At 53.5% G+C, this 19,084-nt stretch overlaps 1 protein-coding gene across 3 annotated transcripts; it reads left to right on the forward strand.

The window, feature by feature from the left end:
- The first annotated feature begins 218 nt into the window (after positions 1-218).
- Positions 219-2,606, forward strand: LOC125513349 (pentatricopeptide repeat-containing protein At5g65560-like). Of its 3 annotated transcripts, none has more exons than XM_048678443.1 (2): positions 219-1,464; positions 2,151-2,606. In XM_048678443.1, exon 1 carries the CDS (start codon positions 219-221, stop codon positions 1,284-1,286), a length of 1,068 nt encoding a protein of 355 aa, XP_048534400.1. In that variant the 3' UTR covers positions 1,287-1,464; positions 2,151-2,606. The 3 variants fall into 3 exon arrangements, with proteins under 3 accessions (XP_048534400.1, XP_048534401.1, XP_048534397.1); XM_048678444.1 differs by having other exon boundaries at positions 2,296-2,606; XM_048678440.1 differs by having other exon boundaries at positions 2,303-2,606.
- The last annotated feature ends 16,478 nt before the right edge of the window (positions 2,607-19,084 follow it).

The following is a 19,084-nucleotide window of genomic DNA, read 5'->3' on the forward strand; positions in this document are numbered from 1 at the left end:
CTTCGTTTGATGGAAGGAGATGGTTTAGCTGCTGATATATACACTTACAATGCGTTGGTGGATGCTCTCTGCAAGAATGGGAGGATCGATCAAGCTTGCTCCCTTTTTGATAGCCTTGAAGGAAGAGGCATAAAACCTAATTTGTGACATTCAATTCGTTGATAGACGGGTTATGCAAATGTGATCAAGTTGATGTTGCATGGTCATTACTGGAAAAGATGGTCTCAGCTGGTTGCACGCCGGATACCTATACATACAGTCCGTTCATAGAATACCTATGCAAGATGAAGGGATCACAAGAGGGTTTGTCCTTTATAGATGAGATGCTAAAAAAGAGTGTTAAGCTCACGACGGTCAACTATACCATTGTAATTGACAAGCTATTCAAGGAGAGGAACTATGGATTGGCCACAAAAATCTGGGGTCAAATGGTTTCACTGGGTTGCAATCCTGATGCAGTTACTTATACCACATCTATGCGTGCTTATTGCAATGAAGGAAGACTCATTGAAGCCGAAAATGTTGTCAGTGAGATGAACAGAAGTGCGGTCACTGTAGATACAATTGCGTATAACACGTTGATGGATGGGCATGCAAGTATTGGACAGACAGATTGCGCAGTCTCAATCTTGAAGCATATGAAAAATGTTGCTTCTATGCCAAACCAGTTTACTTATTTGATCTTGCTTAGACATCTTGTACAAAGGAGGCTAGCAGAAGGTGTGCCTTTGAATGTAGCTGGTTTATGGAAGACCACCAGGCTTACTGATATCTTTGAATTGTTTGAGATAATGAAGAAGAATGATATTATTCCTAACACAGATACTTATTCTGCAATTCTGGAGAGGTTTTCTGAAGATGGAATATCGAAAGAGGTGACATCATTGGTTTCTCGTATCAAAGATGATAATCTTTCTTTGAATGAGGACATCTACACTGCTCTCATTACATGTTTATGCAAATCAAGACAGTATTCCGATGCATGGGCGTTGCTTCACTCCATGATTGGTCGTGGTTTTGTACCACAACTGATGTCCTATCAGCACCTACTTTGCGGGCTTATTAGTGAAGGACAAGCTCATATGGCTGAAGAAATTTTTGGAAACGGTAGATGGGAAGACTACAATCCTGATGAAATTGTGTGGAAAGTAATTATTGATGGCCTGATAAGAAACGGTCATTCAGATATATGCCGTGACATGGTATCCAAATTAGAGCAGAGGAACTGCAGACCAAGCAATCAAACATATGTAATGTTGGCAGAAGAATTGTCTACCAGGGGATAATATACTGCTACATTCACCAGTCGTGCAACACCGCTGAGCAAAGTTTCCATCAGCAGTGTAAAATGCGCCCAATCAGAGGCTTGTACCCACACATGATGTATCCTACTAGACACCGGAGTTACATATTACATGGATCATTCAACACACACTGGGTTCATGTTTTATTGCTCTCTCAAAGGTACTGGATTGATCTTCAATATCATAAGTTCTTACACTATTCTTTAATAACATACTTCTAGGGCTTTCCAGAAAGCGTTTGACCAAAATATTAGATCAAATTAATCTTGTCCCACCTAAAGATAACAGGGCAACAACCTTACTTTTACATACCGAACTGGTATTTAATTTCAATAGACTTCACTGGTTCTTGAACTGCAATTAAAAGAACTGTTGATAAGCTATTGAAAGAGCTGTGAATTCCATGGACTAGATGCACTGTGCAAGAGGTAATTGACAATTTGCTTTTGGAACGTTTGACCTGAAGATCCACAATAACTAGCTTTGACTGTAAACTCAGAATTTAAGAAACTTGACATTGTTGATCTGGGCTTGTTGTGCTCATTTTGCTTTAAATCAACACAAGTAACCTGCCGCGCCAAATTGACATGTCACTACTGTGGCCAAGGTTGGAAATAGACTAGGAACTATTCATAAATTATGACATCTTATCTCTGGAAAAATGACACTGCTTAGCACATGTTCCTTTGATTAGACTTCCTTTTTGTCTTTGTAGTGTGTGTGTGTGTGTGTGTGTGTGTGTTCAAGTAGAAACATCCGTTTTGATAACACAACAGTTGAAGAATTGAGCAGAAAATAACACTTGTATCCCAAAATCATAATTTGACATCCTGTCCAATTTTTCAGAGCAGTGAAGTATTTCGAAGTTAGGATTTCAGACTGCGCGTTAATTGACCTGAAGAAAAATAGCCCAGTCTTGGTCCAATTTCATTATCTGTTAATTTGAGCATTTCTTTTGTGTCAAGAATTCATTCATTGCTGATTCTTTTAGTTTTTAGATGAAGCCCCTTCTGGTGTTGGCAAGGCATACTTTTATTTGAGTCGACAGGTATAATCCTATGGTGGGACTGAGAGAAAATTGAGTTGCACTCTTTGACTGTGTCAATCATTTATTGTTAACCATCGACATACAAATAACATACTAGAAGAGAGCCTTCTTGGGCTTGTGCATTGTGATTCTATTGTTCTGTAGATGGGTATAGGATGGTTTATCTGTTATTGTCTAAACAATGTTAAAGACAGAGAACAAGTCAGTCAGGTTGCTGCAATCTTGAATGAATATCACCTCCAAAGTTGAGTATCTGTGTGCGTACTCTGCAGGATGAGTTGCATCAGTTATGGACTTCATTAAGGCTGGAAAAAAAGCTCGAAGCTCGTGAGCTAAACGAGTAGCTCGTGACTCGGCTTGAATCGACTCAAACTCGAAGAATAACGAGTCGAGCCAACCTTTAGTTTAAGATCGTTTATAGACCAAGTTAAACAAGCCAATCTCACAAGTACTCTTGTAACTCGTTAGGCTCGGTACAAAAGATCAACCACTTCCAATACAAAAAAAAGATCAGCCACTCAGCACCATATATCCTAGGCACACAACACAAGGCCTAGTCGTTGAAGGCCCAACCGCCTAAGAGACTCATGCGTTACAAGGAAATTACTATTGTTAGTGATATATATGTTTAATACATACATAATCATTTTTATAATATTTGATGGTTTTATGTTCATATCTTTAACGAGCTTAACAAGCTAAACAAGCCAGCTCGCGAGTTATACAAGTCGAGCCAATCTTGGATTTGAGCTCGTTATAATAACCAGTCGAGTCGAGCTAGCTCGTTAACGAAACAAGCTCTAGCGAGTCGAGAAGAGCTGGCTCGACTCGGCTCGAATTCCAACCCTAACTTCGTACGCGAGAGCGAACATTAAAAAGCAATCTTTGACAAAGGGATTTCTATTTCTGTGCCCCTCACTACTTAGTCCTCAGTTTTGCCTAAGCCAACTCTTTTTGCTTGTTTCCCCCCTTCACCGTGCCACCCACACTCATCAATGCCAATTGGGGGCTTGCTGTTAGTCAAGGTAACTGTTAGCCGCTGTTGTTGTTGACGAGTGGAACACACTGTGCCACATGGCGCTCTCACAATTGGCCGTGTGCGTGTGGTGTGCGTGTCCGCATGCATGAGTAGTCACATCGTGGTCACGTCGGTGCTTTCATACACGGGGAGTACGCAACGTGTGGTTTCCTATACGAGGAGTCGTGTCGCCGATGTGCTTGTCAGTGCCTATTAATGCATTTTTATAGCCGCGCGTGGCGCACCAGCGTTCACCCACTCCTGTCCCAATCCCCTCGGCCCATCCCCTTCCCTCATCACCCACTCCCGTCCCAATCCTCTCGGCCCCTCCCCTCCCCTCATCACCCACTCCCGTCCCAATCCCCTCGGCCCCTCCCCTCCCCTCATCGGCCCACAGCCTTCTCCGTCGCGCGCCTCCAGCAAACCCTAGCCGCCTCTCCTTCTGCTGCCGCAACAATGGCCATCCACGATGGTGGTGCGGGAAGAAGCAGTTGGGGACGACGCCACGTGCTGTTCATTCCTGGCATGTCGCGCACCCTCAGGGTCGACGAAGCGCCGCTCCTTGCCCGCTAAGGCGTCATGGTGTCGTCGGACACGCGCCCGTCGACCGGATGGGACCTAAGCGTTAGGGGGCTCGCAGTGGAGCCTGTCCCCACTGTCGGCATGCCGGCCATGTCACGCGCAATACGCATGTTTCGCCAAGGCCTGCCACCGGAGGAGCGGTTTGAACCATGCTACGCGCCTAACAACCAGTGGTGGACGCAGATCCTAAGAGAGGACAACGCCGCCCGCATCCAGCGCTACGACGATGGCCACTACCCGCCCTCACGCAACAACATCGACGAGAGGTATGCCTTCTGGGAAGGGCGTGCCTTTCCCGACGTCACGACCACATGCCATGCACAGCTTGGCCTCGACGTACTAGGTTTCGCCGCCGCGGTCCACGCCGCGATCCATGCCGTGGTCCACTCCGCGATCCATGCCGTGGTCTACGCCGCGATTCATGCCGTGGTCCACGCCCATGTATATGGGAGGTGGCGGCGGTGCCAGCAGCAGCGGGGCCCTCTGGGTTCCAAGGCCCGAGCCAGGGAAGGGGACAAGCTCCCACCGCGGCGGCCCCCCGCTAGCCCCATAGCCCGAGCATGGGACGAGCTCGCGCGCCCCCTGCTCGTGCCCAATCCCGAGCCTGGGACGGGCTCTGGCGGCCCCCTGTTCGTGCCGAAGCCGGAGCCGCCGCCGCTGGCCGAGTACATGGGGGCGGTGGTCAGCGAGCGCGGCGACCCTGCGGACCCGCAGGGGCTCCTACAGACGCTGCGCAAATTGACAAGGGGTCGCAACACCACCCGATGACCCGGTCGACACGTTGGGGCTGCAACAGGTGGTGGTCGCCTCGGTGATCGACGTCACCATTGACCTTGTGAGCATGACGATGACAAGGACGACGACGAGGACGTCTGATGCAGAGCATCCCTCGTCCATCCACATGGACACTCCATCACCAACGCAAGCACCGAGAGGACCAATGACAAGGGCACATGCACGCGTCATCGAAACCGAGGTTAACTCCTTCCTCTTCGAGCTCCATTCAAATTCACATGAGAGTTGGGTCCTACCTCAAACGAAAGTGTTATGCATGCTTAGGTACCAACGTGATGATCATGACGAGGCTAGCACGAAGACCCGAGCACATATGGACGATGAGAAGGAAGAAAGGGCAAAGAAGAAGGAAGAAGGAGAAGTCCTGGACACTCCGGGTGCCCGGCCACCTGGGCACCGGAGGCCCGGCCTCTCTTGGGTGTTGCTCCCAGCCGGCCCCGGGTGCCCAGCCTACAGCCCCAGGTGCCCGCCTCCCACGGCCTAGGCGCTGCCTCGGGTGCCCCTCCCTCCAGCCCCGGATGCCCGTCCACCCACTTGGGAACAGGCAGCCGACCCGGGTGCCCGGTCTCCCTCGCCTGGGCGCCAGCAGCCACCCCGGGTGCCCGACCCCTACAGCCACCATCCGGGCAGAGGCCCTGACCAGTCCGGGTACCCGACCGATCCTACCCCGGGTGCCTGGCCCCCCCCCGTGCGCCAGCCACTGGCCGATCCGGGTGCCCGGACCCCTTTACCCCGGGTGCCCGGACCCCTCCGTATGCCTGCGTGCATTTTGGGTCTTTTGACCCTTATATCCCCCTCTCCCTCACAATTCGTCCCTAGGCTATATAAACTCCTCCCCGACCTCATTAGAGAGGTTAGCAAAGTATTGGAAACACAAAGAGAGAGTTTTTCTCATCTTGCCCCTCTAGGAGATCTAGACCTCCTCTTGGAGAAGCTCCTCTTGGAGATCAAGCCCTCCTCTTGGAGAAGATCCTCTTGGATATCAAGACCTCACCTAGTGGGAAGAACTTTTACCCTAGTGCTATTTTCCTTGAATTGTTCATGTATGCTTGTGGAGCTCTTGTATGCTACTCTAGTGGATGTGTTATTTGGGTTTGTTAGAGTGATTTCCTCCTTGTGTTCTTGTGTGTTCTTCCTCTTTCCCCCATCCAAGTGTGAAAAGATCCCCTCTAGGGTTTCACCCTACAACATCTTGGTATCATGAGCAAGGTTGATTCATATCTTGGAGTCCCATCCCCCCATTTGCTAGCTTGATTTTGTTGTTTTTTTGTCCAAATCCGAAAATCCCCACAAAAATAGCCCCACATTTTTTTCTTGCAATTTGTTGGATCTTGTGAGATTTGGTTGTTTTGGTCCATGAATTTGTTGTTTGGCAACTGGATCTAGCCCCTACCCATCAATCCCCACCCTTCCCACCACAAAATCCATGGAATTTTACCATCTCCCAAAATTTTTCGCCCAAATCCGACACCCCCGGGTGCCCGCACTGAAGGAAATATGCCTTAGAGGAAATAATAAAGATGTTATTTATATTTCCTTATATCATGATAAATGTTTATTATTCATGCTAGAATTGTATTAACCGGAAACTTAGTACATGTGTGAATACATAGACAAAACAAAGTGTCCCTAGTATGCCTCTACTTGACTAGCTCGTTAATCAAAGATGGTTAAGTTTTCTATCCATAGACATGTGTTGTCATTTGATGAACGGGGTCACATCATTAGAGAATGATGTGATGGACATGAACCAACCGTTAGCTTAGCATAATGGTCGTTTAAGTTTTATTGCTATTGCTTTCTTCATGACTTATACATATTCCTTTGACTATGAGATTATGCAACTCCCGAATACCGGAGTAACACCTTGTGTGCTATCAAACGTCACAACGTAACTGGGTGATTATAAAGATGCTCTACAGGTGTCTCCGAAGGTGTTTGGTGGGTTGGCATAGATCGAGATTAGGATTTGTCACTCCGAGTGTCGAGAGGTATCTCTGGTCCCTCTCGATAATGCACATCACGATAAGCCTTTCAAGCAATGTGACTAATGAGTTAGTTGCGGAATGATGCATTATGGGACGAGTAAAGAGACTTGCCGGTAACGAGATTGAACTAGGTATAAGGATACCGACGATCGAATCTCGGGCAAGTAACATACCGATGACAAAGGGAATTACGTATGTTGTCATTGCGGTTTGACTGATAGAGATCTTCATAGAATATATAGGAACCAATATGAGCATCCAGGTTCCCCTATTGTTTATTGACCAGAGATGAGTCTCGGCCATGTCTACATAGTTCTCGAACCCGTAGGGTCCGCACGCTTAACGTTCGATGACGATTTGTATTATGAGTTGTATGTTTTGGTGACCGAAGATTGTTCGGAGTCCCGGATGAGATCACGGACATGACGAGGAGTCTCAAAATGGTCGAGGAGTAAATATTGATATATTGGATGATAGTATTTGGACACCGGAATGGTTTTGGGACATTTCAGATATTTATCGGAGTACCGAGGGGTTACCGGAACTCCCTGGGGACAGTAATGGGCCTACATGGGCCATAGGGGAGAGGGGAGGCAGCCCACAAGGGGTGGTCGGGCCCCCCTCCCATGGGGAGTCCGAATTGGAGTACGGGAGGGGGTGCACCCCCCTTTCCTTCTCCTCTTCCCTCTCCCCCCCATGAGAAGGAATAAGAGGGGGCCGAATCCTACTAGGACTGGAGTCCTAGTAGGACTCCCCCACTTGGCGCGCCCCTTAGGGCCGGCCTCCTCCCTCCCCTCCTTTATATACGTGGGCAGGGCACCCTTGGAGACACACCAATTGTTCCAAGCCGTGTGCGGCGTCTCTCTCCACGGTTTACTCCTCCGGTCATATTCACGTAGTGCTTAGGTGAAGCCCTGCGCAGATCACATCACCATCACCATGCCGTTGTGCTGACGAAACTCTCCCTCGACACTTTGCTGGATCAAGAGTTCGAGGGACGCCATCGACCTGAATGTGTGCTGAACTCGAAGGTGTCGTACGTTCGGTACTTGATCGTTTGGATCGTGAAGACGTTCGACATCACCCGCGTTAACCTAATGCTTCCGCTTTCGGTCTACGACGGTACGTGGACACACTCTTCCCCTCGCATTGCTATGCATCTCCTAGATAGATCTTGCATGATCGTAGGATTTTTTTAAATTGCATGCTATGTTCCCCAACGGTGGTATCAGAGCCAGGTCTATGCGTAGATGATATACACGAGTAGAACATAAAGAGTTGTGGGCGATAATAGTCATACTGCTTACCACCAACGTCTTATTTTGATTCGGCGATATTGTTGGATGAAGCGGCTTGGACCAACCTTACATGACCATGTTCATGAGACCGGTTCCACAACCATACATGCAACTTGTTTTGCATAAAGGTGGCTGGAGGGTTTCTATTTCTCCAACTTTAGTTGAATCGAATTTGACTACGGCTGGTCCTTGTTGAAGGTTAAAACAGCACACTTGATGAAAAATCGTTGTGGTTTGATGCGTAGGTAAGAACGGTTCTTGCTAGAAGCCCGTAGCAGCCACGTAAAACTTGCAACAACAAAGTAGAGGACGCCCGACTTATTTTTGTAGGGCATGTTTGTCGGATTTCGGGTTCCGGCAGACCCTTGAGGTTCGAACACTGGAGTGCGCGCGGAGATTTTGCCTCCTACCTACCTGCACTCCTCCGCCTTGTTAGGATCTAAACTATGGAAGGAACAACACAAGAGACACAGGGTTTATACTGGTTCGGGCCACCGTCGTGGTGTAATACCCTACTCCAGTGTGTGGTGTGGTGGATTGCCTCTTGGGCTGATGATGATGAACAATACAAGGAGGAACAGCCTCGCGAGGGTCTGTTCTTGGCTGGGGCGATGAACTGCTGGGAGGAGTTCAGTCACCTTTCTCTCTCTCTCTCTTTCTGATCGAAACCCCTCTCTTTCCTCCCAACCCCTCAGCTCGGTGGGTGGCTGGTCCTATTTATAGAGGCCCTGGTCCTCGTCCCAAATATCAAGCGGGAAGGGAGCCAACAATGGCGGGCTAATTTGAAGGGGGACAACTAGTATCAGCTATCCTGACAAAAGTAGTCTTCGCCTGCGCAAAGCTCTGGTGATGACGCCGTCTTTGGCTCCACGGTGACCTCCGTGTCGTAGTCCTCCTGGTCTTGGTCTCGTTGCACCGAAATGGCAACCTTTGCCTGACGCCTCGGTACTCCGCGGCTGCGCTTGCCCCCTTTGCACCAAAGAGGAAGGGAGGACACTGCGCGGGCTGGCACCCGCCTGGCGCCCCCGGTCGTCATGGCTTGCGTCACGGGCACCTCGTGAGGTACCCCGCCTTGATCTCTCCGCCTCCTCGTGAGCCAGCCTGACGAGGCCGCGCCTGAGGAAGCTCCGCGTCGTCCGCCCCGCGAGGCTTGGCCCCTCGCGAGGGTCTTGGGTTTGTGTTGGTGAAGATGGGCCGCGCTGGGCCCCCGCCCTTTGAGCCACGCCGCAGGCAGGCAAGTCTGGGGACCCCCGTTCCCAGAACGCCGACAGTAGCCCCCAGGCCCAAGGCGCGCCCGGACTTGGCCGTGCAGTGAGATGGAAGGGCAAGAGCGAAGCGCCGCGGGCCCTAACAGCCTGCGGCCTTGGGCGCCGCGTGGAGGTTGATTGGACGTGGGCGTCTCCACTTCCCCATGGCGCCTCACCAACTGCACGGATTGGACAAGTCCCTGCATGCAAAGTGGGTCATGATTACCTGCAATCGTGGAAGTAGGCGGTTGGCCTTCGCGGCCATAAGTACGGAACAACGCGCGCCCTTCCAGCCGGCTTTCAGGCTTCAAATTTGGCCGGAGGCCGCTTGAGCTCACTAGCGACGACCCGTAAGCATTCAATTCTTGTCTTTATTTCTTGCTCTGCTTCTAAGGCTTGACGTCCGCATTTCTTGGATAGGCTGGCGCCCGCAGCAAAGAAGCCGAAGGGGACTCCCGAGGTTCCATCCATGGCAGCGCTTCTGCCCGCGAAGGAGGGTGACCGCGATGCACAGGCTTCTGCCCGGTCGTCCTCGCGAGGCCTGGCTGAGCCGGCTGGGGCGAGCTCAGCCCCCACGGCCCAAGTGGCTCCCGAGGTGCTCTTGCCTGCCGTCGCCACTACAGCTGTCGGGGCGCGGCAGACTCCGCCTCAGGATGCTGTGGCCGCGCTGCCGCCTTCTCCTCCTACTCCACCAGCTGCTGTCTCTCCGACTCCTTCTGCCGTTCTGGATCGTGCTGTTGCTGAGCTGGACCGACTACGTCAGGATCTTCTTGGCGCCGACCCCGCTTGGTGGCCGGGCGCTTGGAGCTGGCTTCAGGATGGGTTCGCTCCGACGCTTCGATTCGGGCGGCGCTGGTCCAGGCCTCGACGGCATGCGACGAGGAGAAGCAGGCCGCCCTTGAGGCGAAGGCTGCTCGTGACGCAGCCCTGGCGGAGGTGGTCGGCGTCCGTGGACGTTGCAAGGCGCTGGAGGGCGAACTGCAAGATTTGCGGGACCAGCTCACGAACGAGGTCCGCCTTCGCCAAGAGCAGGAAGAAGGCGTGAAGGCTCGCGAGGCGGCTCTCGAGGAGAGGAAGGTCAAGCTTAAGAAACGCCGCGACCGCCTAGGCGCGCTGGAGCAGGAGTTGGGGCGAGGAAGGCCAAGCTGGACGACGAGGCCCTGGTTCTTGCCGAGGACCGCGTGGCCTTCACGGAGATGGAAGCGAGGGCTCGCTCCTCACTGAGGACGCTTTACGACAGCGGCCTGGAGAGCCCACTGGCTGGCGCCGAGGATGGCCCCGCCAAGCTGCTTCCCTTCCTGGTTCATGCTCTTGAAGATGTCGCCCTTGGCCTTGGCCCCACGGCCGAGGCCGAGGCACGTGTCCTGTCTTCTGCAGCACTGACGCGGGTCCTCACCCACATCTACCTTCGCGATCCCGGTGTCGACCTCGATAGCCTGCTGGAGCCAGTGAGCGGCGAGCATGCCGCTGCCGCTGCCGAGGCCGTGAAGGGTCGTGCAGAGGCCCTGCTGGGGAGGTTCCGGGCCTTCAACACCAAGCCGAAGCAAGGCGCTGCCGACTCCACCGCTCCGTGAGGCGTACCCAATCCGCGCTGCTCCACCGCCAACAAGTGACTCCGTCGCGGCTCTTGTCCTGCCTTTAATTCCTGCACATGTATCATGCCTCGGGGAGGCGTTTAAACTTGCGTTTGGCATTGAGATAACAGTGTGGACTGTAATATTTGCTTTTGAATTTCTTGAAATTTGCGCCTTTCCTTCCTACTTGCTCATGTTCTACGCCGGCAGAGCCCGGCCCCGCGCATGCCTCACCCAGCGTTGGTCCTGACCGGAAACCAGGACGGGGCCAAGGAGTGAGGAGCCACGTGACAAGTTAGGCTCCTGAGTCGCGATGCTCAGGAGTCCCCCTTGGTGCACGAACAGCAAGTAGGGAGGTGTGATGTGGGTGGATCTACCGCTCTACGTCTGCAGAGCCCGGCCGCGCGCGTACCTCACCCAGCATTGGTCCCGACCGGAAACCAGGACGGGGCCACGGAGTGAGGGGCTACGTGACCAGTTAGGCTCCTGAGTCGCGATGCTCAGGAGTCCCCCTTGACGCTCAAACGGCCTTCGTACCTTGGCTCCGCTCGGGGAGAGACACGCGATGAACCAGGCCCGGGGGGACCTGGCTGGGCGGCGTGCGTCTGGGTGTGACCCAGGCGCAACCCCCGTGCCCAGCCCCCTCGCGCGGCACTCCCGAGGGGAGGCGTTACGATGAGGCTAGACACTGAGCTCTGGGCTCCCTGAGGTTGGTGTGGCCCGGGGGCCACCCTCAGTTGTTTATCACCAGCGTGGAGCATGGCGCTATCGTATGTGTACGGGCATAGCCGCTCCTCGGCAATGTCGTCAGCCAGAACGGAGCATGGTGCTTCCACTGGTACGTGGGAGGGGGGCCCCTCCGGGAGGGGCCCCCGGGGCGTGTACAGCCCCGCCCTGACACGTGGCTGGCACAGTAGGGCCTGGCGAGGTGTATCTGGGCACCCGTGAGCCAGCGCGGGACTCACGGGGCCCTACCTCTAGGCGGGTTGCGCCTGGCACTGGGCCTTATCTTGTGATGTGTCCCTGCAAATTTGGTTAGATGTCAGCACTCTATGTCCTTGGGTCCCGGCCCTCGAGCTGGTGTCAGCCGTCGCTGGAATGCCAGGTCGCGATGCCATGGATAAGGCCAGAGGGTGAGGGCTGGAGTGCCAGTAAGAGCCCTGAGTCGCGATGCTCAGATACCCCCCCTTTAACGTGCAAGTGGTCGGCATGGAGAAGAAGAGGTGCCGTGGACCGGCATCAAATAATCAAGCATGGTGGGTCTAACGCGTGATTGGAAATAAACGCAAATGGGATACATGCCGCTGGGCCTGGCCCGAGCGGCTCAGGGATCGTGCAGCCCGAGGGGCGCCCCCAACAAGGTAAGCTAACAACATGGAATAAAAAAGGGATACACGCCGTAGGGACGAACCCACGCAGCCTGGGAATAATGCAGCCCTGGGGGGGGGGGGCGCTCCCAGCTGGAAATAAAACTCGAAAGATGTCACCTGATGATGTTGAGGACGAAGGAGCGTTGGTGTAGCAGGCTCGGTGGGCTGCGGGAGCCGATCCCCACGAGCCCCCAGGCCCAGGGGCCTCGGGAGGCTCCGGAGGCGCTGGCGGCTCCTCATGGGCCATCTCCATCCCTGCTAGGGCTGCGGAACGCCTGGCCTCTCGTGCCTCCGTGATGCCCCTCATGAGGCGCTGGTACGTGTCAGCCGCGTTCAGCAAGCCGTAAGGCATGCGAACGTAGCTGCGGGGTGGGCCTTCGCAGCGCCCCACTCGCGAGGGCCAGAGGCGCTCCAGAGAGGCGACTCGGTTGAGCCCTGGTATGTCGATGCAGACGCGCAGCCCACCATCCTCGCCTGGATGGGGAGCCACTGCTGGTAGGCGGCGGCCGCCTTTCATGACTCTTGACTCCTATAGCTCCTGAATGGCCTTGCTGACGAACTCCTGAGGGTCTGGATCTCCTTGCCTTGCTCCTTCTTGAGGGAAACGTGCTTCGAAACACGCCTCCATGTGGTGCCCAAGCGCCTCCCTCATGACCCTAGCTAGGTCGGTGGCCCTCCAGGGGAGATCCCCCGAGCCCTGCCTGAGGAGGGCGCCGGGCGCGCTTTCCTATGCGATAGAAGGAGGTTCCTCCTGGGCAGGCGCGGGCCCAGAGGGGCCTGCCTCCTGAGTGGTCGGGCCGGACGATGTCTTCTTCTTCTTAAGGGCGGTCTCGGGAGGCCTCCTGCTTCCACGATCTGGGTCTTCCAGTGACGCGGCCTAAAAGGCTCGTTCCAGGGAACACACCGCGTCCTTCTCTTCACAGGGCACCGTGATGACTCCGCCGCTTCCTGGCATCTTGAGGACGTTGTAGCCGTGGTGAGTTACGGCCATGAACTTGGCCTGCGCTGGGTACCCAAGGATGGCGTTGTACGGCAGGCGAATGTGAGCGACGTCGAAGTCGATGAGCTCGGTGCGGTAGTTGTCGCGTGCCCCGAAGGTGACAGGGAGGCGGACCTGCCCAATCGGGACCGTGGAGCCGTCGGTGACACCGGAGAAAGGCTTGGTTGGCTGAAGCTGGCTGTAGGGCACTTGGAGGTTGTTGAATGTTTCCACGGACAGGACGTTGAGCCCTGCCCTGCCATCGATGAGGGTCTTGGTGACCACCACGTTGCTGATGATTGGGGAACAAAGCATTGGGAGGACTCCGGCTGTAGCCGCACACTTGAGCTGATCTGCTGAGCTGAACGTGATGGCGCATGCCGACCACCTGAGAGGGCGCGTGGCTTCGAGCCTGGGAAGGACTGCGTTCACTTCGCGGGTGAACTGCTTGAAGATGCGCTGAGAGGCTGGGGCTTGTGCCCCGCCCAGGATGCAGGCGATCGCGCGCGGCTCCTGGAAGCCCCCAGCCCCCTCGTCCTGGTGGCGGTCCTCGTTTCTCCTTGGCTGCGGCGGCAGCGGTGGGAGGCCTGCGTTGCCTTGCGGGCGATCCTCGCGAGGCTGATCCCTCTAGCCTCCCTTGCGAGGCGAGTCTTGCCAGCGATCCTCGCGAGGTTGATCGCGCCACCCTTGGCGCGGGCCACGGTCTTCCCAGCGTCCTGCGTTCCTTCCTCCTCCTCGGCCGTAGCCCCGGTCACTGCGGTCAGGGCGACGGCCGATCCTTCCTTCTCGCAAGGCTCGGAGCTCTTGACATTCGTTGGTGTCGTGGGTGTGGAGGTCGTGGTACAGACAGTACCGGCTGCCCTTGGAAGGTTCGGGCTGATCTCTGCCCCGCTTGGTGTCTGGATCTGTCGCGAGCACGGCAGCCCCCTTGCGCTTCACATCCTTTGCCTTGGGCTTCTTCTCTTCTGGGTCTGCGGCAGGCAGCTCGAGGAGAGAGAGACGCCCTTCCTTGGCCCTGGCGCACTTGGTTGCCAGGTTGAACAGCTCCAGGGAAGTGCATAGGTCTTCATGCATCGCCAGCTCCTCCTTCATCTCGATGTCACGCACACCGTCGGAGAGGGCCGAGATGATGGCCTCCTCAGTCACCTTGGGAATCTTGAGGCGTGCGTTGTTGAAGCACTGGATGTACTTCTGCAGGGTCTCCCAGGGCTGTTGCTTGATGCGGCGCATGTCGCTCACGGCGGGTGGCCGGTCGTGAGTGCCTTGGAAGTTGGCGATGAAGCGGGTGCGCATCTCGTCCCAGGAGGAGATTGTGCCTGGAGCCAGGTGCGGGCCCCGTCCTTGAGTGCCATGGGGAACCAGTTCGCCATGACCTTCTTGTCTCCGTTGGCAGCTTTGATGCCCAGCTCGTAGAGCTGGAGGAACTCCGCAGGGTCAGCCATGCTGTCGTAGCGAGGAGGCAAGTCTGGCTTGAACTTGCCGGGCCACGCGATGCTGCGTAGCTCGGCGATGATGGCGCGGCAGCCTGCTGTGGCCACGGGAGGCCTTGGATGGCGGGGAGCTTGGTCTTTCATGTCCCCACGTGCTGCAGCTGGGAGCGGCGCGGGGTCTTGGCGCGCGGGAGCAGGAGCATGGTCGCGACGTGCTGGAGCAGGGAGCGCCCGGGCAGCTTCTTGCGGGCGAGGGACTTCTTGACAGCTCTGCTCTTGCTGCGCTGGCGCCTGACGGAGCGGGTTCCACCCAGGGGCCACGCGCCTTGGAGCCATGGCGCCTTCCTGAGGAGGAGGCGGCCGGGGCGCCGCCGGAGCTTCATTGCCCGCGCGGGGCGGGGTGCGGTGCAGCGGAACGGACGGCGCAGGAGAGCCCCCTGCGGCGCGGACGAGCTCGGCGACGCGATCGAGCCATTCTTCGTAGACGTCATCGACGGGATGGTAGCGCAGGAGCTCGTTCGCCGCGATGAGTGCATCTCGAGCCTCCATGGGCGCGCGGAGCGCGCGGGACGAAGAACCAGCTGGGGTGAGCGAGGGAGTCGCGGTGCGGTTGTCTTGCCGCACGGACGGATGCTGGGACGATGCTTGCTGCTCTTCCCCCGCCGGGCCGGTGGCAGCGTTGACGGCAGGTGACGGGGAACGGCGAGGATGCCCGCCGACAGGGGCCGTCTGGGCGACGCGGGAAGCGAGCGCGGCCCGGCGCTCGGCGCGGGCCCGACGAGCGTCAGACATGGGAGTGATGGTCGGAGGAGAACCGGGTGGTGGAAGACGAATCCCGTCGCACCCCTACCTGGCGCGCCAGATGTCAGATTTCGGGTTCCGGCAGACCCTTGAGGTTCGAACACTGGGGTGCGCACGGAGATTTCGCCTCCTACCTATCTGCACTCCTCCGCCTTGCTAGGATCTAAACTATGGAAGGAACAACACAAGAGACACAGGGTTTATACTGGTTCGGGCCACCGTTGTGGTGTAATACCCTACTCCAGTGTGTGGTGTGGTGGATTGCCTCTTGGGCTGATGATGATGAACAATACAAGGAGGAACAGCCTCGCGAGGGTCTGTTCTTGGCTGGGGCGATGAACTGCTGGGAGGAGTTCAGTCACCTTTCTCTCTCTCTCTTTCTGATCGAAACCCCTCTCTTTCCTTCCAACCCCCTCAGCTCGGTGGGTGGCTGGTCCTATTTATAGAGGCCCTGGTCCTCTTCCCAAATATCGAGCGGGAAGGGAGCCAACAATGGCAGGCTAATTTGAAGGGGGACAGCTAGTATCAGCTATCCTGACAAAAGTAGTCTTCGCCTGCGCAAAGCTCTGGTGATGACGCCGTCTTGGGTTCCATGGTGACCTCCATCTCGTAGTCCTCCTGGTCTTGGTCTCGTTGCACCGAAATGGCAACCTTTGCCTGACGCCTCGGTACTCCGCGGCTGCGCTTTCCCCCTTTGCACCAAAGAGGAAGGGAGGACACTGCGCGGGCTGGCACCCGCCTGGCGCCCCCGGTCGTCATGGCTTGCGTCACGGGCACCTCGTGAGGTACCCCGCCTTGATCTCTCCGCCTCCTCATGAGCCAGCCTGACGAGGCCGCGCCTGAGGAAGCTCCGCGTCGTCCGCCCCACGAGGCTTGGCCCCTCGCGAGGGTCTTGGGTTTGTGTTGGTGAAGATGGGCCGCGCTGGGCCCCCCCTTTGAGCCACGCCGCAGGCCGCAGGCAGGCAAGTCTGGGGACCCCCGTTCCCAGAACGCCGACAATGTTCTGATGTGATATGGTCAAGACATGATGATATAAGTTATTGTATGAGATGATCATGTTTTGTAAAAGTTATCGGCAACTGACAGGAGCCTTATGGTTGTCACTTTATTGTATGAAATGCAATCGCCATGTAATTGCTTTACTTTATCACTATGCGGTAGCGATAGTCGTAGAAGCAATAATTGGCGAGACGACAACGACGCTATGATGGAACAAGGTGTCAAGCCGGTGACGATGGAGATCATGACGGTGCTTTGGAGATGGAGATCAAAGGCACAAGTTGATGATGGCCATATCATGTCACACATTTTGATTGCATGTGATGTTTATCTTTTATGCATCTTATCTTGCTTAGAACGACGGTAGCATTATAAGATGATCTCTCACTAAATTTGAAGGTATAAGTATTCTCCCTGAGTATGCACCGTTGCTACAGTTCATCATGCTGAGACACCACGTGATGATCGGGTGTGATAAGCTCTACATTCATATACAACAGGTGTAAGACAGTTTTGCACGTGCAGAATACTCGGGTTAAACTTGACGAGCCTAGCATGTACAGACATGGCCTCGGAACACAGAGACCAAAAGGTCGAACGTGAATCATATAGTAGATATGATCAACATAGAGATGTTCACCATTGAAAACTACTCCATCTCATGTGATGATCGGACATGGTTTAGTTGATATGGATCACGTGATCATTTAGATGACTAGAGGGATGTCTATCTAAGTGGGAGTTCTTAAGTAACATGATTAATTGAACTTAAATTTATCATGAACTTAGTCCTGATAGTTTTTGCATATCTATGTTGTAGATCAATGGCCTATGCTACCGTTCCCTTGAATTTTAATGCGTTCCTAGAGAAAGCTAAGTTGAAAGATGATGGTAGAAACTACACGAACTGGGTCCATAACTTGAGGATTATCCTCATTACTGCACAGAAGAATTCCGTCCTTGAAGCACTGCTGGGTGCAAGGCCTGCTGCAAGAGCGACACCGGACGTTATGAACGTCTGGCAAACTAAATCTGATGACTACTCAATAGTTCAGTGTGCCATGCTTTATGGCTTAGAATCGGGACTTCAAAGACGTTTTGAACGTCATGGAGCATATGAGATGTTCCAGGAGTTAAAGTTAATATTTCAAGCAAATGCTCGAGTTGAGAGATATGAAGTCTCCAACAAGTTCTATAGCTGCAAGATGGAGGAGAATAGTTCTGTCAGTGAACACATACTCAGAATGTCTGGGTACCATAACCACTTGACTCAGCTGGGAGTTAATCTACCATATGATAGTGTTATTGACAAAGTTCTTCAATCACTACCACCAAGCTATAAAGGCTTTATGATGAACTATAATATGCAAGGGATGGAAAAGACTATTCCCGAGCTCTTCGCAATGCTCAAGGCTGCGGAGGTAGAAATCAAGAAGGAGCATCAAGTGTTGATGGTTAACAAAACCACTAGTTTCAAGACAAAGGGCAAAGGGAAGAAGGGGAACTTCAAGAAGAATAGCAAGCAAGTTGCTGCTCACGGGAAGAAGCCCAAGTCTGGACCTAAGCCTAAAACTGAGTGATACTACAAAGGGACTGGTCACTGGAAGCGGAACTGCCCCCAGTATTTGGCGGATAAGAGGGATGGCAAAGTGAAAGGTATATTTGATATACATGTTATTGATGTGTACCTTACTAATGCTCGCAGTAGCGCCTGGGTATTTGATACTGGTTCTGTTGCTCATATTTGCAACTCGAAATAGGGGCTACGGATTAAACAAAGATTGGCTAAGGACGAGGTGACGATGCGCGTCGAAAATGGTTCCAAAGTAGATGTGATCGCCGTCGGCACGCTACCTCTACATCTATCTTCGGGATTAGTTTTAGACCTGAATAATTGTTATTTGGTGCCAGCGTTGAGCATGAACATCATAGCTGAATCTTGTTTGATGCGAGACGGTTATTCATTTAAATCCGAGAATAATGGCTGTTCTATTTATATGAGTACTATCTTTTATGGTCATGCACCCTTGATGAGTGCTCTATTTTTGTTGAATCTCGATTGTATTGATACACATATTCATAATATTGATGCCAAAATATGCAAAGTTAATAATGGTAGTGCAACATATTTGTGGCACTGCCGTTTAGGTCATATTTGTGTAAAGCGCATGAAGAAACTCCATGCTGATGGGCTTTTGGAATCACTTCATTATGATTCACTTGATGCTTGCGAACCATGCCTCATGGGCAAGATGACTAAAACTCCGTTCTCCGGAACAATGGAGCAAGCCACTGTCTTATTGGAAATAATACATACCGATGTATGCGGTCCGATGAGTGTTGGGGCTCGTGGCGGGGATTGTTATTATCTGACCTTCATAGATGATTTGACCAAATATGGGTATATCTACTTAATGAAACATAAGGCTGAAACATTTGAAAAGTTCAAAGAATTTTAGAGTGAAATGGAAAATCATCATAACAAGAAAATAAAGTTTCTACGACCTGACCGTGGACGCGAATATTTGACTTACGAGTTTGGTCTTCATTTGAAACAATGTGGAATAGTTTCGCAACTCACGCCACCTGGTACACCACAATGTAATGGTGTGTCCGAACATCGTAACTGTACTTTATTAGATATGGTGCGA

Source organism: Triticum urartu, chromosome 6, assembly GCF_003073215.2.
Source record: "Triticum urartu cultivar G1812 chromosome 6, Tu2.1, whole genome shotgun sequence".
Lineage (NCBI taxonomy): Eukaryota > Viridiplantae > Streptophyta > Magnoliopsida > Poales > Poaceae > Triticum > Triticum urartu.